At 44.4% G+C, this 23,202-nt stretch overlaps 1 protein-coding gene across 1 annotated transcript in view; it reads left to right on the top strand.

Annotated features, from left to right (window-relative positions):
- galnt9 (polypeptide N-acetylgalactosaminyltransferase 9) overlaps window positions 1–7,558 on the top strand; it is a 72,593-nt gene extending 65,035 nt beyond the window's left edge. The window contains exons 9-11 of the mRNA XM_030359555.1: window positions 726–821; window positions 5,969–6,136; window positions 6,533–7,558. Of these exons, the coding sequence (XP_030215415.1) occupies window positions 726–821; window positions 5,969–6,136; window positions 6,533–6,679 (411 nt within the window). The 3' untranslated portion in view covers window positions 6,680–7,558. The remainder of the gene's footprint in view (window positions 1–725; window positions 822–5,968; window positions 6,137–6,532) is intronic.
- The last annotated feature ends 15,644 nt before the right edge of the window (window positions 7,559–23,202 follow it).

The following is a 23,202-nucleotide window of genomic DNA, read 5'->3' as shown; positions in this document are numbered from 1 at the left end:
GTGTGTGTTGGTTCAGCGTAAGGGCACAGGTATAAGGAAACAGAGCAGCCCTGAATAAACAAACACGGACAATTGATTTGCTTTCAGCTTCAATTCTGATCCCGATGTAACCAAAGGAAGAGTCAGCAGTGAGCTCAGCTACGGGAAATACCCTTTGTTCAAGTTGAGCATCTCCAAGGGGAAGGATGGGTTAGTAGTGGCTGGTCAGTCCAACGGTACCGGGTTCAAGATCCGACCTGCCAGAAACCTAGCCCCTACCTGCGCGTAAATGACCTGTATCTGAATTCACGGTGCCCCACTTTTGATACAATTAAATTAAATTAAATAGTAAGAGTGGCCGCATCAACCTATAAGATGTCATGCCCATCATTACGCTAAATTGCACTAATTTGCCATACTTTTGCACTAATACTCAAGACAAACCTTAAGCAGTGTTTCAACTGTTCGCTTATCACCTCAGAAGTCATTCTGTTCCGTTACCATCCTCTTTTACTGTTCCCTGGGAAACGATAAACGATAGAGCGACTATTTCGACATGTTGTCCAAATGCACAGTGGGATTCAAACCCAAAACCTTGGGAGTCAAAGCACCTTGAGCCTTGACTATCCTGCCCCTCTGTGGCTGGTTGCTGGTCCGGTGGTACAACCGGTGACCCGATACTGTACTCAGAAGGCCGCTGACCTGGCTGGATGGATAAAGTATAAATGCTCATGGGTTTGTTGCAGGTGCGGAACAGCAAGGCCAGTGGGTACTGCCTGGACCAGGGCTCCGAGGACGACGACCACGCCATCCTCTACCCCTGCCATGGCATGTCCTCCCAGGTGAGACCCTTCCTCTACACCTGATGATGTGTTACTCCCACAGAACAACGAGCAGCACTCACTCCACATCCAGGCTTCCCCAACATTGCAAACAGGTCTCAGTGCAACACAAGTATAGACAGTAAAGTCATGTAGTTGGAATATGGAAAAGAATGTGTGGTACACATATCCACATATCCTAAGAGTGCAAAATGCTCTATTCATCGTATTAATTGGCTTTCTTACCGTCTTTACCCCTTTCTTTCTGCTTGTTGTTATTTTTACCTCAATTTTTGATTGGAGTCGAGGCTGTCAAAGTACAGCGTCGGCTCTCTGGATGCACAAAGCCGCCGTTGTGATCGGAGAGGGATTGATTATGTGTATTGATCAGGACTCAGCCTATTCCCTTACCTCTGGCAAAAAAGTCCTTCAGACTCCTAATCCTCAACACACAGAAGACCATCTGGGTGCCTCTTCACCCTGATAGATCCCAGCTTGAGCAACTGACAGTTATTTAGCCTGGGGTTAACAGCTGGCGGTGGGAATACTCAGTGTTAGTGTTAATAACGCTGTAATTATCTGGCACTCTCCAGCGAGTCCTACTCTCTCCCTGAGTCCTTCAGATACTTAAAAGTGTACTTTCACTGCTATGTTTCCCTTTACATTGTTATGTATTCAAAATGATAGTCATTACCGGGACTAAGTAGTCTTGATTTATACAGTATTGAATGGTAAATATTGCACTAAACTAAGAGCCAGGATGAAAAAGATAGTATCGTTATTAATTTATTTAGACTAGTGGTGGACTGGATGTGAGAGCTGGTGGTCTCCCTCCATCTCTTTCCTGCAGTTTGGGCCAGCAACCTTACACACCGTATCCATTAGCTTCCTGTTCCCCTTTGTGTCCCATTGACCTGCCCAAGATGGTGGGGGGGTCTCAAATCTGACGTTAAGTTGGCAAACGATGAAGCGCTTGGATTGTCAATCGTGTTAGATAGTACGGACACGAGAAGTGGAGTGCTGAAACCAAAGACTTCCCCAAGGGTGGTGGATGTCTGGAATGGATTTCAAGATTGTGCACGGTCATCAGAAAATCTAGCAAAAACTGAACATTTAGCATTGTCCTAAAAAATAGAAAAACAACCAAATCCAGGTGATGACCTTGACGTTGCTTTGACAGAGGACGTCGGTTTCTGTTGTGGATGATGGCCTCCTTCTTGGTGGCACTCATTTACTTTATGCAAGGAAAGCAAAACTAAATGCCAAATAATACACAAATGATGCAAATGTAAAAAGAACTCTCTGTCTCCACCTTCTCATATTCATTTCCCCCCCTTCTATTCTCTGCATATCTTCTCACTCCTTTTATCTCTCCTTTTATCTATCCTTTTCTTCTCTCTCTCTCTCTCTCTCTCTCTCTCTCTCTCTCTCTCTCTCTCTCTCTCTCTCTCTCTCTCTCTCTCTCTCTCTCTCTCTCTCTCTCTCTCTCTCTCTCTCACAGCTGCCTTCCCCATTTTCTCTTATCTCTCTTTCCTATCTCCCTCTTTGTACCCTAACCCCTTCTATTTCCCTCTCCACTCTCTCTCTGTATCCCCCTACGCCCGCCCTCTTCACACTTCACTCTCACCCCTCTCCCCCCTTCCCTTCCCTTCCCCATCACCCCCTCTCTGATTGACAGGTTCATTAGAAGTGGCATGGTAGAATATGAAGGGTTCCTGCTGCAGCTCTCTGGGGCTGTCTCTCTCTCTTTCTCTCTCTCCCTCTCTCTCTCTCTCTCTCTCTCTCTCTCTCTCTCTCTCTTTCTCTCTCTCCCCCCCCCCCTCTCTCTCTCTCTCCCTCTCTCGCTCGCTTTCTCTCTCTCTCTCTCTCTCTCTCTCTCGCTCCCTCTCTCTCTCTCTCGCTCTCGCTCTCGCTCTCGCTCTCGCTCTCTCTATCTCGCTCGCTCTATTTCTCTCTCTCTCCCTCTCTCTCTCGATGTAAAGCCATGCCAGCTCTTTTAATCACGCTCCCCTGGGGAAGTCAACAAATGTAGAGGGGGTCTTTGTGTTACGGCAGTGACTGCATAAGGGGAGAACGGGACAAATGTCATTTCCCTTTGTAACCTATAACTACTGCTTTCTTCTTCTTCTTCTTCTTCTTCTTCTTCTTCTTCTTCTTCTTCTTCTTCTTCTTCTTCTTCTTCTTCTTCTGTGATGAAAAATGCATGCGTCCTCCTTAACAGAGCAAATCAAATAAAGAATTCTGGGAGATTGGTAACTTCGTTTCCTCCCGCTCCCCTTCCCTCGTGGAAATATTTAGCACATGCAATGTCACACAGACTCACACATGCCCGTGCAAGTGCATGCACACACACACGCACACACACACACACACACACACACACACACACACACACACACACACACACACACACACACACACACACACACACACACACACACACACACACACAGAATCAAAGAAACATTTTAATTAACCACACAAGCAACCACGCATACACATACTGGGTCTGGCTAGGTATTCTATCGAGGAGTTGAAGGGACTCCAAGATCAGTGATAAAGTGTTGCTTGACCTCACCTACCTCAGCTCCTTGATGGAGCCTCTTAAGTCCCCTTCATAAGGGACTTAGTAGTAGTACTTACATCACCATCCACCTCTCCCCCCCAGGGAGAGGGCCTCCAGAGCCGCCCAGCCAGCCAGGCTCACGCTAGACCTTTCAAATCACAAAGGCTAATCTCAGATATAGGTGCCGTCAGTCCGCAGAGGAGGAAGGGGCTAGAGACGACCACACTTTGGGATTATGCACAGAAACACACACACACATGCAAGCACACACGCTCACATACACTGACATACACACGCACACACACACGCAAGCACGCAGGCACACACAGACGCACACAAGTGCATGCACTTACACACACACACACACACACACGGCTGTAATGAAAAGCTCACACATACACATACACACACACACACATCATGCATGTTCTTACAATGACAGACACACACAAACACAAACGCACATACATACCTACAGCTTGGAATTATGAATCTTGTAATTAGCTTCTCCTGCTAAACAAGTTCAACTGTGTTTACGGCAGCTAAGAAAATTAGATCTCGTAGTATATCATCCAGTGTCCCTGCATGAGAACAGCTTAATTTTTCATTACTATTTGCACTAGAATTGTTGTGGATGGTAGTGTGGTGAGCTCTAAAACCCTCCAAAACGCAGCCGTCAACAGGTTTTAGAGAGGATTATATTAGGCTTTGTATTTCTCTGTGCCCACTCGTAGTTTATGCTGCATTTATAAACCCTTCAGAGCACTCAGACCTGGCAAGACCAAAGACTCGCAGCTTATGTCGCCATGTGGATGAGAATGGAAATAAACCTAAAATATCAGAAATAGAAGCTGTAATAATCACAATAGTAATCTTTAAAGAAGCACAGTGAGAATGAAATACATAGGCATTATGTGGCCATAAAGTTAGTATAAAAGGAAACTGAGTCGCTTATTGTTTTATACAGCATTCCTCAGCATTTTTTACAACTATTTTCCTTTATTGCCGATGCCAATTATAATGCAAAAATGAAGGCTATTCCCAGAAGCATTGGGAAGATTAAAGAGCTACTGTTTAAGCTTTTTTTCAGAGTGGACACTCCAAAGTCCCTTGAGACTTTAACTGTGATAAATTGCTGCATGATAAAGTTCATTTGAATATGATAGCAAATCCCCTTGTGTGCGCCTACCACTTAGCACGAATCTCCCTTAAACAAACACTGCTCCACACACAGTAAAGCCAATGTATCTAATTTCAGGGAATTATAGACAAAAAAATGTCACATGGAAAACAACAACAACACCAACAACACCACCCCAACAGCCATCCCTAAATGACCAGGTATTCATTGTTCAGGGTCATTCACATTCATCACAAGCATACTCATATTTTACGGAACCAATCGCAGGAGCTTTGTTTACAGGAAATAATATCTTGTAAGTAGCAAGACCTCTGCTATTAAACAGCCTCTAAAGTGTTTGTCACTCCTCTCAGGAATCTAATCAGCGTCCCCCGCAAACAAAATATTACGAGCAACCTGAGCCTGAGGCCGAGCAGAAATAATAATGGGCACGTGTCACTCTTCAACAAATGCTAGCGGCGTCTATTCATTTAGCAGGGGCTCAATGCAGCGTCCTAGCTTATCAGCACAAGGGGTTTAGCGGCATTCTATTACATTGATCTTCCCCCGCCCCGATGTAATATAGGTAACCTGGCCCGGTCGTACAGTGTGTGAGGGAAACAGTGTGTGTGTGTGTGTGTGTGTGTGTGTGTGTGTGTGTGTGTGTGTGTGTGTGTGTGTGTGTGTGTGTGTGTGTGTGTGTGTGTGTGTGTGTGTGTGTGCATTAGCATGAATATTGGTGTGTGTGTGTGTGTGTGTGTGTGTATGTGTGTCTGGTGTTACCATAAGCTTATTCTCTCTCGGAGCAGAGCTGAATCAATGACCCTGTGACCCCAGCCCACACCTCAATGCCCCGGCCCTCTCTCGCCCCCTCTCTCCCCCTCTCTCCCCCTCTCCCCCCTTCCATTGCTGGCATCTCATTTCTCAGAGAGGATCAAGACCATGAATAATAGATGTTATCCCCACTGTAGCCTTACGTAATAGATACGCGCACACGGTCCCCTGGGCCTTTGCGTGCTCGGATTAAACGTCCGGGGATCAAATTTTAGGGGGCTGGTTGAAAAACACTCGTATTAATAAACTGAATCAGCGAGTTTTGTGCGCAAAGCCCAAACTACTACCACCGTGTTCCCAAGGGACTGTGATATCATTAAAGGTTTGAAGTGAAAATACTTGTCTTCTCCCAGTGAGCTTTCCATTGTTTTGGTCATTGAATTACGGCCGGATAACGCAATTTACCCCAGAGCTGCTCCACAGGCCTTGGAGAGCTGCACAGTGCGAGTCACTCTCTACAAAGTACACATCCCATTTCTCGGGTGTGTGTTTGTGTGTGTGTGTGTGTGTGTGTGTGGGGAGGGGGGGGGAGGGGGGGGGGGGGGGGGGGGGGGGGGGGGATAGGGGGTGAGTTGTGGAGATCTTCAATTGTGAATAGCGTTCTCCCCGGGCGGACCCACATTGTTGTTTCTCTTCCTCCTGTCACAGCTGGCTCGCTACTCCACCGAAGGACTTCTTCAACTAGGACCTCTCGGGTCAACCAGCTTCCTGCCTGACACAAAATGCCTGGTGGACGACGGTAGAGGTCGAACGCCGGCTTTGAAGAAGTGTGACGCTGTGTCTAGGGCTTCTCAAAGGTTGTGGGACTTCACGCAGGTAGGAGAAACACAAAGAACACGACGGCATTGTATTCCCTGCTCCCACAGAAACCTGTCTCGACTTGCCAGCGAATCCAAACAGTCTTCAAGGGCCCCTATTTGACATCCAAGTACGATGTTGATGAGCCATTACAATTTGTTTTTAAAATCTTCACACGTAGATGAATCAAACTTCCACCCTACCAAGTGGGCAGTACCAACTCTTGGCTGAGCTATCTATTATACATCTGGATGGACACTTCCCCGTTTATTCCTCAATCTATAAATGGCTTCTAAAGGCTAATCAACATCCCACCTGGTAACATCAGGAACCTTATATAGCACCCATCTAATGATCCAGGTGCTCATACAAGTTTGATTCGGTCGTTAATCATTTCCTGGTTCATGGTTGCAGAACGGACCAATCATCAGCAGGGATACTGGCCGGTGCCTGGAGGTGGAGATGTCCAAGGAGGCCAACTTCGGCCTGCGTCTGGTGGTGCAGCGCTGCTCGGGACAGAAGTGGATGATACGCAACTGGATCAAGCACCCAAGGCACTAAAGCCATAGAAACACAGAGAAGCGCATAGACACACCCGGGCCATGCAAGGACAATGGTACGATCACAGAGCTGTTCACCTGGGGGTGTGCGACTTATGAAGATGCTGTGGGAGTGTGCACTTCACACACACACACACAGACACAGACACAGACACACACACAGACACAGACACACACCCCCACACACACACACAGACACAGACCCACACCCACACACACACACACACACACACACACACACACACACACACACATTCACACACATTCACACAAACGATCCCTTGCTCACACACACACACGCACACACACTATGGACGGCCGTGTGCACTGAGCTCCCCTAAGGCGGGAACCTTTATAGAGCCGGGACTTAAAAGTTGAGTATGATGAAGTGATGTGCTCTGCCGGACTAAGACCTAACAGAAAGAGCTCTTGTGATGTCGTTTTTCCCTTAAAAAATGGGCCCTTCTTCAGCCAAGCCTACAGACCTACAGAATAACTCGACGCAGACAGGACCTGAGAGGCACCGCAGTGTCCCCAGAACGGGTTCAACGTCACAATCTTCTGTTGGAACGCATATTTTCCAAATCCTTAATAAATGTTTGTTTTCAAATCAAAAGATTGCCATCACTATAAATAGCCATTTAACGATTTCAGATTTGGATTAATTGCTTTTGGAAACATTCCCGGCCAACCTTGGTTGAGAGAGATGGAAAAGGGGAAGGAAGGCTTAGATGTGTGGATACTTGGGACGTGGACCATGATGCATTTCTCAGAGGGCCGCTGCTCGCACATGACCCGCGGAAGATTATTACTCTTTTCTCTCTCTCTCTGGACTGCCTTGCTCACTGGGTACAGGAGCAAGCATGTGCCTTCACCCCCCCCCCCCCCCCCCCCCCCCCCTTTCTCCGTTCCCCCTGTTGCCCCCCACTCCCTCCCACCATATTTCAACTTCCTCTGACCAGGGAATGTCAGAAAAAAGCATGTACAAAATAAATTGACCGTATTGCTTCGTGTATAAATCAATGTATAAAAAAAAGGTTTAATAAAAGTAATATATTGTAAAAAAAAGTGATAATAATAATAAAAGAGAAGAGAAGAAAATGATATTGGTATCTGTCTGATAACAATTAAGGTAATAAAATCATTTTTATGATAATGTTGTCTACCTTTTAGAATTTTGAAAAGTAAATAATCTACCACTCGAAAAATGCATTTGAATTGTATTATTACCATTGTGGCCAAAGCTAGGCCTTTCTGTCACCATAAGAACCGCATTCAGGTTGCTTCTTATGGTTCTGTCTCTGCCCACCTCTTCCAGCCTCCCACGGATTCTATGCTCTGATTGGGCCAAACCACCCACGGAAGAGGGTGCTTTGAGAAACAAAGAAACGCTGTGGTTCATCCTTTATGTTCACCACATTATCTATTCTCCTCATGTTACCAAGAGACTAATAGGTCAGGGCATATGGAAGGGAATTAAACGTTGTTATATTTTATTACGTCTCAATTATAGCAAAAAGTAACCAAAAAAATCTATAAATATATTCCTTTGATACGACAATGTCTTCAATACATCTCAGTGGTGGCTCCTCACCAGGTATGATCAGCCCCCAGTCCTGAGACACACCGTGGCAGTGTGGAGGCGATGGGCGGTGAAAGGACCAACGATGGCCCAGCCAGGTCCTCCGCCCCTCCCCTCCACCTACGTGCTCTGGTTGGGGTTTTAAATGTGGGTTCCAGATTGTCCACGTCACGCTTCTCCGGCTCAACTCATCCCAAGTAAACGATGCATCAGCCTCCGTGTCCTCTACGGGAGAGGCTCAGGGTAATATCTCATTCTGCTGCCAGACAAGGTTTACGCGCAGACACACACACACACACACACACACACACGCACACACACGCACACACACACACACAACCACACATACGGCCAGCATTGCCGCACTGGCTAGCACATTAGCCCCTAACTAGCACATTATTATTCTTTCAATATCAGTATTCCCAGACTCTCGCATGCACGGAATGAGGAAGCTCTTGCTCGATTGGTTAGGATAGACGTGCCTTGGGCTGACACAGTTTGTGTAGATAGAGTTGATGCTATATTGGTCACGCTAGCATCTATCTTTAAAGATTACACCATTTAGATATAGATGATGCTTGCATGTATCTATAATGATGATGGTAGAAGTAAAGGATAGGGCAGAACATGCCCAATGGTTTACTGTGATTTGTTTAAGGCTTTGGGAAGCTATCCAAAAACAAGCTAGAATCCTTCTATATTATATGATAGTCTTATTTATGTTTGGCCATGCCTGCTAGCTGTATATAGTAGATAGATGACCCATGCGGGGAGAGGTTGCATCACAGCCTATCAGATAGACATGACACAAATTACAAACTGTCCCAGATTAAATGCTCATGAGATGCTCATGAGTTCCTTTGCCATTTTAAAATATATGAATAGATTTGAAAAATATTTATATATATATATTAAAACAGGGACCTTTCCGGATACAGTTCCAGACGTTGAAAGGGCAACATGAAATTGGGGTAACCCTACGCTAGCAGTAAGGTAAATATATTATGCTAGCATGTAGCTACAGCAATGTTGCTCCCTCCAAATGTGTGCGGTTAATCACTGATGGTGAATTGAGTCCAAATCTGGGAACCTGATTAGCCGTGTGTGTGTGTGTGGGGGGGGGGGGGGGGGGGGGACGTATGAAACGTATGAAACGTCTCCTAGCAGGGCGGTAGAAAGGTCATTCGCCATCGCAGGTTTCAGCGTCACTCGAGCAGATAACAGGCTGACGCTGACTGATGGACTTGGCGGCGGCGGCGGCGGCGGCGGCGTTGGTAGCGGGGGTGGTGGGGAGGGATTGTAGTGCTGGGGACCAGCGGAGAGGGGTCGTGGGTGGCCAAGGACAACACACTCTCTGATGGGCAGGAGGACCCTGTCCCCCTCATTGTCATGCCATCGATAGTCCTCGTCACACCTCGTCCATGGCCAGGAGCCAGGGGGGACTTTAATATTCACACTACTGCAGGGACTTCAGCGACATCATGACAAACCCAAACCCGGAGGGGAGGGAGATACCAGGGCGATCGGCACTTCTATTGAAATCAAATTTATTGAATGCAAAATTGTACGTCCACGAGAGTACCATTGTAAAAGCAAATGCAAATTCCACCAACCGTCGTATCCGTGTTTTCCTTTGCAAGTGTATCTTTGTATGTATATACGTCTATTTGCTATTTAGCTATTTCAGTCATTCAGCAGACATCTTTATCCAAAGGGACACACAGTGAATATAGATAAAGGTCATGATGGTAGAGGTTTGACATTTTTCTCAAGGCTTTGATCCCTTGTATCTGCAGGTTAAACTGCAGACATCAGGGGAGCGGCAAAGCCAGTGCACCTGTAGGTTGGGAGGGGAGCACGCCAGTCACGACACACGTCTTCACTATCCGGCCCCTACAACCACATACAGGGGAGAGCGAGAGAGAGCGATATAGGGGAATGGAGAGAGAGAGAGGGAGGAAGAGAGAAAGAAAGAGAGAGAGAGAGAGAGAGAGAGAGAGAGAGAGAGAGAGAGAGAGAGAGAGAGAGAGAGAGAGAGAGAGAGAGAGAGAGAGAGAGAGAGGAAGGAAGAGAGAGGAAGGAAGAGAGAGACAGAGAGAGAGAGAGAGCATCGTTAATGGGTGGGAGTGTGATGAGGGCCAAGCACCACAGGCCATCACTCGGTGTCATGCACACAGCTCGGTAACGGACAGTAAATGACACGTGTGTGTGCATACGATGACAGCATTACTGGCTGTGACAGATTGTTTAAGTTTTCCCTGTAGAAACCCGAGCCTGTTTAAGTTTTACTGACCTCGAGTTTGCCGTAAAAACCTCGTTGTGATGTACAGTCTTCTTGACAGGATAACAACAGAGCTTTATTGGATGTGTGAGTGGGTCTTTTCTTTATGTGTCAACATCAGTGCTCTTTAGAAAACCTCCCACACATTGCCATACACAGGTGTACACACACACACACACACACACACACACACACACACACACACACACACACACACACACACACACACACACACACACACACACACACACACACACAGACAGACACGTAGACACACATGCAGGCACGCACGCGCACATGCGTGCAGCAGCACACACACACAAATACACACACAAACACACACACACACACACAAATGGATGGTCTGAAGACTGAAGGTTGCACTAATGTGTGGCTGACGAAGGTCTGGGGGTCGTGAGGACCTTTAACACGTTATCACACGCTGTTCCCCTTCATGCTGTTCAAACGGAGGCTACATTAGAGAGACCTCTATAAAGGCACCAGACTCCTCCTCTTCAGCCTTGCTCCAGGCTCGCTGCTCCAGATGCTTTCATGGAGCCCCTGACCCTGAGGCCCACAGTTTCCATGTGGTGTACATGCCTCTCGCGAGGGTTTTACTGACATGGGCAGCCTGTGCATTGTCGTCTGCATCACCACCATACATGGATCTTTATAAGTCTATAAGATTGATTTCTATAGACACCCACCTATAGATAACAAGGGAGCGTTTGGAGTGTAGCATTTTGAAAGCGAGCAAGGGGATAAACGTTTTGATGTGTTTATTTGTTTTACTGAGGGATACATCATTTATTGATGTTGTTTATATGTATATATAATATATATGTTGAATATCACCATAACAGAACCCAACCGAGCTCACTTGCCTTCATGAAAAATACATAGGCCAAGAATATAATAATAATAATAATAATAAGCTGTGCTGAACTGTCCTCAGGGAGATGTTGTTTGATGCAGTGATACGGTGGGCGCCACAGCAGGGGGGAGGGGGGAAACCGACCAGCGTCACAAAGCCTTACAGCTATATCCGTCAGGCGGACAGATTACTTTCCTTAACACTTTGAAAACACACACTTCTCTACTCCCCCCCCCCCCCCGGGAGGGCCAGACACACAGCAATTAGACGTTGAGTATTGACAGCTTATGGCAAGATCAGAAAATAAAAATGCCGAATCTGCTTTATCTCTTTGTCTCCGCGCCGATGCGCCTGTCTTTAGATGCACCATATAGTTTCCCTAATCAACCATAATGGCTTCCTTCCATTGATACCGCAAAGGGACAATAGTTCAGACGAGAGAGAGAGAGAGAGAGAGAGAGAGAGAGAGAGAGAGAGAGAGAGAGAGAGAGAGAGAGAGAGAGAGAGAGAGAGAGGCTGGATGGGCATCAGAATGAGAGAGCGAATGCAGGCGTCTACAAGCCTGAGAAGCCGCTGGATCTTCTAATGAGATCTCCAGAGATGAGCCGCCACGCTGTAGCTCCAAGACACAATTAGGGCCCCAGCATTGCTCTTACCTCCAAGACGGTTCTGTGCAGCAGGAGACTTGGAGGTGAGCTGTGTGGTGAAGTATGAATGTTGAGCATGGATGGATAAAATAATAGTCTATAGCTGGTGTGTCAAGCTGCAAACGATAGTCATATTAAATATAATTCATACTAAGCCTCGACAATCTTGTTTGTCACATAAGTCTGAAATCCATCAAATAATCGATTGGCTGTCATGTTAGTTGTGTAATATATTCACTCGCCTACTCAACAAGAACCTTATTCATGTCTGAGTTTTAAGTGAGCAATTCCCCTGAAAATGCACAATGTGCAACAAGAGCCTTTCTTATTAGTTTGTGACTATTCATCAACCACGTAGTCAAATGATGTAGCTAAGTATTCTATTTCCCCAAAACTGTTTCCTTCAACAGAAAAACAGTTTGTTCCAATGACCTTCATGGCTTTGACGGCTCTTTCGAACAGAATGCGTCTGTCTGAACGACGGGAAACTTGGGAACCCATGGCAACTGTGACAGATCAGGATGTAAGAGCGATATTTCCATCGGAAAGTTGGGGCCAATCACACCGAAAAACCTTCAACAAAGAGCTTTTCATTCCTTATAGACTTCAAGAGAAATCACCCTGACGCACACGGAACATGAGAAAAACATATTGATCGCAATCACCGTCTCTCTCCATTCATCTGAACAATCCTCTGGCTTTTGTACTGTCGTCACTTTGAAGCCTAAATAGCTGTCCGTCTAAAAGATAAAAAAATAAATAACAATAACAAGGCCCCCCCTCCCCCCTTTCCCTGGCACTCCCCCCTCAGCCTCAAGTTCTTTTAGCCAATCAATTGCAATCAGAAGTACTCAGTGTGAAAAGTAAAAGAAAAAAAAGAAAAAAACAACAAGGCTGGGGGAGGCTAGCAATCACTTAAGGGTGACCGTCGGGGGGGCAGCCGTGCCCACCGACAAAGGTCATGTGTTTGGCGTTGCTGAGGCGGCGGCAAGCTAATTGAATTGTCACAGGAAGCTGCCTTCCCCACCCGGCGCCGTGCGAATCAACCGCCTGTCCAACGGGTGTCCTCGGAGGCTGCGATAAGAACTGGGCTGATCCCAGCCCGTCCCAGCCATGATGGATGCAGATACACGTATAGACACACCTGAATCCATACACTGTGATGGGAGGGGGGAGGTGAAGGTCGGCAGGGAACTCTAGTCTAGCTGTGGCTGCCGAGCCGAGCGATGCCAGAGAGGAGCAGCGAGGTCGGAACACAGTGATAATAGAAGGAGCTTTGCGTGGTTGAATGGAGACCTTTACATTGTAAACTTTTTACGAGCCTGGTAGCCTTGGTTTAGGAAAAAAAAGAGTCTGAGAAAGAAAATGTGTGTGTGCGCGTGCGTGCGTGCGTGCGTGCGTGCGTGCGTGCGTGTGTGTGTGTGTGTGTGAGAGAGAATCCATTGATTTGTGCATTGTGTGTGTGTGTGTGTGTGTTTATTGTGTGAGAAACAAAAAGGAGAGTCGCGGGGTTTGTGTGCGTGTGAGTTTGTGTTTGTTACCCGTCAACTTGATGCCCTCCTATTCGGCACCAAGATGATCCAGGCACGACCTCACCTCTCTCCTACTCCACCCAAACTCACCCCACTACTACTCCACCCAAAATCACCTCTCTCCTATTCTACACAACATCACCTCTCTCCTACTCTACCCAACATAACCCCTCTCCTACTCTACACAACATCCCCTATCTCCTACTCTACAGAATGTCATCCCTCGCCTGCTCTACACAACGGCATTACTCTCATGCTCTACACCAGGGTTCACCAACACGGTGCTCGCGGGCACCAGGGCGCCCGCGAGGACCACATGAGGCGCCCGCAGGCCTGTTCTGAAAATAGCACTACTCATTCTTGAACAACTCTTTCTCACCTTTTTTAAGTCACTGTTGATAATTATTGTGAGAAATCATTAACATGTCTTCCCATAGATGAGTATCATTAATCATTAATAGTAATATATAACTAAAAGCGAACTGAGCAGATTTGTTATTTCAGAAGAGTGTATAGAACTGGGTGCCCTTCGTATGACTCAGTACCCATGAAGTAGCTCTCAGGTTCAAAAAGGTTGTTGACCCCTAATCTACACACAACATAACCTCTCTCCTACTCTACACAATGGCATTACTCTCCTACTCTACACAACATCACCTATCACCAACTCTACACAACGGCAGTACTCTCCTACTCTCCTACTCTTTTTTGGTCAGTGCCCGTTGATAAGTTTCGTGGACATTTTAAATGAACTGAGAGGTTCCAGACTATTACGCATTTGCGAATGCGTCTGGCGATGTCAGATGTTAGTAGTAGTAGTCGAAGTCAATAAAGTAAGACTTGTTATAGATTTGTATGATATACCAAACAAAACACTTTTACAAAAGATCGAAATATAATAAAAAAGTTATATTGCTCTCAAGCAGGAATACCTGCATGTGCATCAGTGAATGAACAAAACAATGACATGAGTGGGAACTGGAAGCAAGTTTCATTTGGAGTAGGGTCCTTCATCGTACCGTTGCAGGGATAAATGCTCTTAAGGACCAGAATGTTTTTGGTGCGCCATTTTACAATATTATCTTTGACAGAATATTGATTTGACCTTTGGGTTGTTTTCATTTGCAAGTATTGGATCCGCCAGACGTTGTTGCACTTACTTCTCTCTCTCTCTCTCTCTCTGCCCGCTCATCCCAGAATACAAATGAGCTGGGCTTTATCTATCAAAATAATCAGCACGACCTATTCAAATAGAGAGCCCCAGATGCCCTTGGTGTAGTCAACAGAGGCCACACTGGCTACACACGCAACTTATCCTTACCACTATTGAAGAGGACACCACAGTTGATAGTGTCTTGTGTGCCGTTGTGTGCATAAGGTTTTTTAATGGCGTACCATTCATCTCTTCTCTGTTAGAAAATAATCGTTGAATCAGCATCCCGGTATTTGGAGTTGATAATAACCGGGCACATTTTTCAATGGATGAATGCCTTTCTAGAGGAGGTTGGCTATTTAAGTTCAAGTCTTCTGAGAGTTACCTCGTTTGGGCAATGAGGCACACCTGAGGTCGACTATCCATTGGGTTTGGCTATTAGTTAAACTTAAGGAAGCTTTTTGAGCTGAAGCTGAAGAAAAAAACTTTTTAGTATTCTCTTTACAATAGCTCAGTTATTCGTTTTTTATTTTCTCTTTTTTTGTTTCGTTTTTTGATTGTCTTCATATTATTTCTAGCATAAATAGAATTCCCCTAACCACTTTTTTCAAACGTATTTACCCAACGTCGCTTTATCTTTGTATTTATTTGCACTATTGTAGATGCACAGGTAACCCAGTGGGTCAACTGAGTGTAATGTTTTGAGTTTTTGTTTTGTGTTGGTCAGCGTTTATCTTTGCTAGGGACTAGTGAGCAACAGTGTTCCTTTGAGCCATTGGTTGGTTCTCAACGTTTGATGGAATGTCCAGGATTTAATATTTAGAATTGTTTTTTTACCGCTATTGAATCCCCATACAGTATTTCTTTCACAGACCATAATACTTTATAATACAAAAAAATAATATTTAATGATCAACCTCACCACAACAGGTTTTAGCTATTCCATTATTACTATAATTGGATAGCCCTCTTCCTCTCTGAGGTTATATTATTAACACAACCCCTTGGGGAATGATTGGCCCAAAAGACAAAATGCTGGGAGGGGGGCTTATATTGTGCAAAGAAATATATTAGAATTCATTCACATGACCACCTGCAGGTTGCAATACTTCAATTTCTTACACAATGATCACTCATCTGTCATGTCATCCCATCTATGTAATCACTTTTATGTTAGTTTGTGTTTTCTTTGTTCCATTGTGTGTGTGGGCGGGTTTGTGTGTGTTTCTGTGTGTGTGTGTGTGTGTGTGTGTGTGTGTGTTTGTGTGTATGTTTGTGTGTGTGTGTGTGTGTGTGTGTGTGTGTGTGTGTGTGTGTGTGTGTGTGTGTGTGTGTGTGTGTGTGTGTGTGTGTGTGTGTGTGTGTGTGTACGTGCGCTCGTGCGGGCATGCGTGCGTGCGTGTGTGTGTCTGTGTGAAAGATGGGTCGCTACAGCGACTGCAGTGACCACACTGTCCAATATACACCGATTTATGACTTGTTTGTTTCATGATGCCAAGCTGCTGTGGAATCTCGCTAACAATGGTTGGGGCTGGGTGCCCTCACTTCAATGTGTTTGTATGTGTGTATGTGCTTGTTTATTTATGACTTTACGTCATAAACTACCTTTATAACTTAACTTCATGACCTAAAACATTTAAATCCATGTAGAAAAATGCGTGTTCTCTTTAAGCTTGGAGTTTAATCTGTGTGACAATGTGGAAAAGCACCCAATCATTCCTGTAAAATCAAAACCGCAAAAAAAAGAGTGTATATTCCCCTCTATCAATGTTATGTTTTAGTCATGGAAACTGTGAAATTGCTTTTACTTGTTACTGTCACTTCACAGCTACATCACTTTAAATATATGTCATGAATAATAAATCAAACATCTGGGAGTAATTGCAAAAGTCAGGGCAGAATGGAGGCCATCCCATAGACCTTCTGTTATCCCTACCATGGATGGATGACCTCATATTGTGGGGCTGGTTAGTCTAGAGGTATTTCACTCCTTACCAATAGGTTCTGGGATAATCCCCCAAGTCTGCAGCATACCTGTAGACATCCTTGAGCATGATGCCTAAGCCCTCTACCTGTTCCTTGATAGTATTAATTTGATTTCAGCTTTAGATATAAGGGTCTGGTAGGTGGCTTATTGTACAAATGGTACCACCTGGCCACAGGATAACGTCTCGTCTGAGAGAAGGTCATTTCTGTTTCACTGCATCACCAGGATTTTTCAAGCGACGTTTTTTATTTCCCATGTCCCACTGATTATCCATTGGGAACAAGTGTGTATGACATGGGTACAAAAGGGTACCTTGAAGGAGAACCGGTGTCATATGTTGTTAGTGAGCTGAAAGGGCGGCTGTCTCCTTGGTGTCTGAACGAGACTGAAAACATCCAGTCTCGTTTGAGCAGGAACCCAGTGGAGGAAGCAGTGACAGCAGGCCGGGGTTTACTCAGTCCTGCTGGTCCTCAGACCAACTGTCCAACGTTGTTGTGGAAAACCCACTCATATCTTTGTGGTCCATTTAAGTTTGATGGCTTTATCCTTCCTGCTGCTTGAGTTGCATTTATACCTGGCCAGAGTTTTATATCCGCAGTGAAGCCTCATTCTCTGGTAAACCCATGGAAGAAGAGAACGGTTAAAGGCAGGACATGCTATTGACCTGTCCAGTATAGTCCTGCTTGGCTCATGGCAGTAGAAACTGAAAATTGTTCGCTGTTTCAGTAGTTCAGACTGCAGATAGTTCTTCGCTTGATTGGGGGGGATGATGAATGAATCCCTGTGACCCTGGTGGCTGTAACAGATAGATTGTGGGCATGTATTCTACTCGCGTCTCACTATACAGTATGTTCCTGCACCGTGCGCCTCTTGCTTTTCATCATATTTCTTTATTCACTTTATTGGACAATAAAATAAGAGTGTGTGGCCTTGCCGTGTGTGTGTGTGTGTGTGTGTGTGTGTGTGTGTGTGTGTGTGTGTGTGTGTGTGTGTGTGTGTGTGTGTGTGTGTGTGTGTGTGTGTGTGAGTGTGTGTACGTGTGTGTGTGTGTGTGTAGACAATATATAAACTTAACAACCCGACCCCAATAACAATAATGGTTGGGTCATAATGATAATGTAACGAAAAAACTTTCCTTTGGATAAATGTTATTCTCATTTTTATTTTACACACAATAAAAGACCAGAGCAAGAAATAAAGAGAAATATTCTCAAAAATTGAAATTCACCCCAATAATGTGCCAGGGTTTATTACAAAAGTACACATGTATCATTGATGTGATTGCATTTCTTTGGGCTTAACACACTTATGTATTATTGTGTATCTGGTTTGCACAATGGCGTCACAGTTGTACTGGGTGGCCTCACTTTACTGATTTCACTCAATTACAGAGGTACACAGCATGAATTATAAGAGGAATGCCGAATGGCCAACAGGCAGCTAGTTGAGAGTGGACTGCAGCTCGGAAGATGTCAGAACCACATCAAAAACAAGAAAACGGAGCTCGCTTTTACATCATCCCACACAACTTTACCGCATTCTCCTCTCCCCAAACCATTACACAACGGAACATCATGGTCTTTTGAAACAGACAAATTGGTGTAAGTGTAGCCATGATGGGCCTATGACTGAATCTCCCCTGAATGCGCCCCTTCAGCTGGAAGCAAGCGGGGCTATGCTGGCCTGTGTCAGGCGTAAAGACAAGCCAGGTAAGATTGTAGCATTGCGTCCCTGTCCCGCTGATAATTCACTGAACGAACTGCTGAACAGCTTAGCGGCCCAGTTAAGCAAACCCATCTCCGGATTATGATTTGCTCGTAAAGATTCACTCTCTTTAACGCCGCCTTTACTGATCAATCTTAACTGAAGCACACCTAAGTGCACCCTAGCACAGGTAGGGCCTCCCCGCAATTCCGATAATTCACAGGCGGTCCAGGTGTAGAAACGCGCGTGGCTTGGTCCACTCGGTTTAAGACCTCTCCATGCTGCTGGTATTGACAGCTCCCAGATTGTTTTCTGGGCCTGATTGATGAGAAGGTGACCCAAGCACATTTCACCCACCCTTCCCCTTCTCGTCTTATCTCTCTCTCTCTCTCTCTCTCTCTCTCTCTCTCTCTCTCTCTCTCTCTCTCTCTCTCTCTCTCTCTCTCTCTCTCTCTCTCTCTCTCTCTCCCCCTCTCTCCATGGTAGTGTGTTCTTCCTCACGTGTTGTGCTCAATCATTGATCCGGGCAGCTCCTGAGCCACCATATTTCAGCAGGGGCACATAACTTAGGCAGCAGGGCTGAGGGTGGGGGGGGGGGACGACGACACAAAAGTGCTATTTTCCCAGAGTCAGTTTGAAGAGTCCTCTTCCTGAGGCAGCAGTTCTGTGGCTGGCCCCCTGTGCCCTTGTGTCACGTTGGCAACCCACAAAATAAAATCGTACTATCAGCGAGCCAGCAAAATTAATTAATCAAAAGACGTTCCCATTTTTTTGCTTTGTGTATTGAATTCAATGTTTTGAAAACGAGTTGTAGGATATGACAGCCCGTAAAGAATTATCCCCTGTCAAAATGGGTTACATGGAGACACAATTTTAATTTGGGAATCCTTAAAAAACTCATTAATCTTCCTAAAATTCAAGTCGCTGTAGGCTTTGTTGTCTTTAATCTCCTGTATCTCAGTATAAGGTGTGTGTGTGTGTGTGTGTGTGTGTGTGTGTGTGTGTGTGTGTGTGTGTGTGTGTGTGTGTGTGTGTGTGTGTGTGTGTGTGTGTGTGTGTGTGTGTGTGTGTGTGTGTGTGTGTGTGTGTGTGTGTTGCATCTCCTCACGAGCATAAACAGGCCACAAACTCCCAGGTGCCTTGAGAAATATGTTAATGCATTGGCCTAATTAGCTCCCCGTATCTCTATGCCACGTAGATGGACATGGCGATACACATGTATGAAAAGCACAGCGTAAATGACTGAATGTTGTAGTTGCAGAGTTCCCACCACCATTTCACCCCTTTCATTAGAAATGGGCATCATAACCACAGATACTCGAAGCTGAATGCCTTTTAACATTGACATGGAGAGTCTAGTGCATGCTATAGGGAAAATGGAGTGTATGTGTGTAGGTTTTTCCAACATACACTACACTCCAACATTACAGCCCTTGTTAAGCTGGATCTTTGAGGGAATGGTACAGCTGATAAGTTGAGGTAACTAACAAATATTTACCTTCACAGGGTCTTGGAGAGGGTGGGGAGTCGACAATGCAATGCATGTTTGAAAGCAGAAGCCAAAAATATGCACAAAGAGAGAAGTGAAAAAAACTAAGGACTCACACGGAACCAGGTAAACTGATACAGAATAGAACCCCGGAAACCAGTCAACATAGCATATGAATTCCATTACTGGTCATTGTGACATCACATCAAAGAGCCTGATGCCAAAAAAAGTGTCTACAAGTGATGTTACTATAGTGACAAATATGCACGCTACAAACTTGCATTACCAGCATCTCTTTTCATTCTTGAATGGATGTAAAAATGTAAAAAATGTTGCATTGTTTTTCAATTGTACTTTCAACAATGTATAATACTTCAAGATATCAGGTTATTTTCAGCTGTTAGAAATACTCATTCTCAATACTCACAATATTAATGTTACTGCAAGGTTGAAAATGCTGTTAATTAGACTGCTCAAAAATGCTAAAGAAAAGGTCACATTATTGTGGATTATTATTACTAATATAATTATAGAAGTGGCCATAGAAAAAAATTAATGTCAGACAGATTATCGTCTTAATGAGTGTTTCTTTATCTGTGTTGTACGAGATATTTTTTGACCTGCTATGGAGTTGCAAATGTCGTTTGTAATGCTCTCTGCTCTTATCTTTGTAACACTGTTTGCTACGTAGCTGCTTTATTCTCATTTTGTTATTAAAGGTCATATCTTTGCAATTCGTCGTTTCACATTCTCTTTGATATTGCTGTTTGCTACATCCTTGTTATTTCCTTATGTTTTCAGAAACTTGTCCATTATGTGACTTCTAGTTTTGGGTTGTTGCTAACTAGTCGTTTGTTTGTTTGTATAATTAGCTGCGCCAATCTTACAGAGTCCATTTCTTGCTCCGTGACGAGATGAGTTTGGACGTTAGGGCGTAAAAGTGTTTGATCCTCGGCCTCTGAGTGATGAAGCACAACTCTGGGATTTGTTGGGCGACATTGCCGCGCCCAGTGGGACAGAGCTTCAGCCAGTACTCTGATATTATGGTCCCAGCGTTTTTCATCCTTCAGACCACAGTGAGGTGGGCTACGTACACAGTGCACTGTCCGTGACCATTTCACCAGGCTTTCATTCTTTTTCCCTTTCTTTCTGTCTTCTTTTATGCGTCGGACGACCCTGAAGTGCTTTGTTGCAGCTTTTTAATAAACGATTGTAGTGATTCTGATGTTTAAAAAACTATTTGATGAATTCTGCTGTTTAAAAAACTATTTGATGAATTCTGCTGTTTAAAAAACTATTTTATCAATGGGGTTAACTCATCCAACAAGATTTAACTTCTGTTAAATTATTCTAAATAATACACCTCGCCATGCATTGTTCATCTACGAATTAGAGTTGGATTCAGGGGATTCAGCACAAATCATAATAGTTATTCCTTGTAATCACATTTTCCACAACAGTAGGCCTAAACCATATCCTATATACCAGGCTGCACATCCATTTGGTTAAGTTATTTTGTTGCTTATCCCAAACCTCTTCCTAGCATTTGTTTTTCGTAGTTTTTAGCAGCACTATATTCTCAGAAGACAAAATGTTTTCTTTGACCCTCCTTGCGATTCCCTTTCTCCACTGACCATCCGTCTTGTGATGAATGCTTTAGGCCTTCCACTAGGATTCCTTCCTGACTGGAAATGTGTCCTGCTGCGCTCCACCTCGAAATAGAGTAGGCTATACTGCACACTGCACACACAACATAAGTGGCGGAAAATAATAAATATAATTCTTATAACAGCATCTCATGTTCCCAAAAATTGAGGAGCTTGGGTTGTTGAAGGAACAATACAGTCTAGAACACTTTTATTCTGCTGATGTTTCAGGAAGTTTCTACTCAGAGACGTCGATGCATTACACACAGTGGATTTGAATGTATGTTTGTGTTTGTCTTCAACATGTTATCGACTCAAGCCATAGGTATCCGTTATTAGTTCCGTCCCAATAGGAACAACAACATTTCTGTTGCAGAATCACTGCAAATCAACCTTTATTCCTACTGAGGGAAATCAATAATTTGGGTTAGAACACACACACACACACACACACACACACACACACACACACACACACACACACACACACACACACACACACACACACACACACACACACACACACACACACACACACACACACACTCTGTTTGTGTTCGATATCATCTTTTACATTATATCGTCAATTCGCTGCTATTTGGTCTGTCCCTGAGCACTCTCTTCCTCATTTAATCTAGACTAGAGGATATTGATGAGTGTCAGAGCGTTTCATTAGCACCTCCATTGTTTCATGTCTTTTCGAGTGTATACACTCTGCTACACAGAAACATAGTGTCTTACTACTTACTACTAAAAGCTTCAGTTTCTACACAAAATACGCTACCAAATGTTAAACCATATCGCCTTGGCAGGATCTTATGACTACCTACTCTGCTTCATGCACTTAAAACAGATCTTTACGTTTCGGAAACAGATTTTTGTTAACCCTGATTTGTTTTAATAAATTACAGGACATATGTATTTGCTATCTATTTTTGTGTTTCATGATATGGAGATTTTTTACACTCGTCCTGCCTCAAGCAGGGTGAATTATTTGATATCGGCAAAAATAAAGGCGATCTTGAAGTACAATGTATACTTTCAATTCATAACATAATGTTTCATTGAGGCAAATATTTTCATTTGTTCTGCATCACCGCATATATTAACATTTTATACAAGGAAGAGGTTGGTTAATAAGGCCCTTTGTTGATTTGTTTGGAAGTTACAGTCCAAACAGTGGGGGCTACTCAGGCCCCATAGTCTTGTAATTGTAATAATAATCGCCATGAATAATAATGAAGAGCCATGCGGAATTGAATTCAGACAGCTTCCTGTTAGGGCTGAAAACACAGGTTGTTTTGACCAGTAATACAAATAATGGATGGCCTGGTTTGGCCTTTCCCTCTGGGGTAGGTAGGGTTATGGTTTTAATAGATCTGTGTGATATCAAGTAGTAATTGAGTTCTGTTTTGCAGCACCTGTTCAATCCGGTCTGGGACCACAGATGAAACCGACTAACTAAGCCCTCCGCACAGACACTGAATATTAACTAATATTTTATTTGTTGGAGTAATGAGTCAGGGCTCAAGAGAATCCTTGTTTATAACATCATCCTGGCATCGTACAAAGCGTGCAGAAACCCACGAGATGGACTCCTGAGCTGCACAATGTCATTAATATCAAACA

This window comes from Gadus morhua, chromosome 6 (genome assembly GCF_902167405.1).
Source record: "Gadus morhua chromosome 6, gadMor3.0, whole genome shotgun sequence".
NCBI lineage: Eukaryota > Metazoa > Chordata > Actinopteri > Gadiformes > Gadidae > Gadus > Gadus morhua.
The sequence above is the reverse complement of the archived record's forward strand: the minus strand, read 5'-3'. Positions and strand labels throughout refer to the sequence as shown.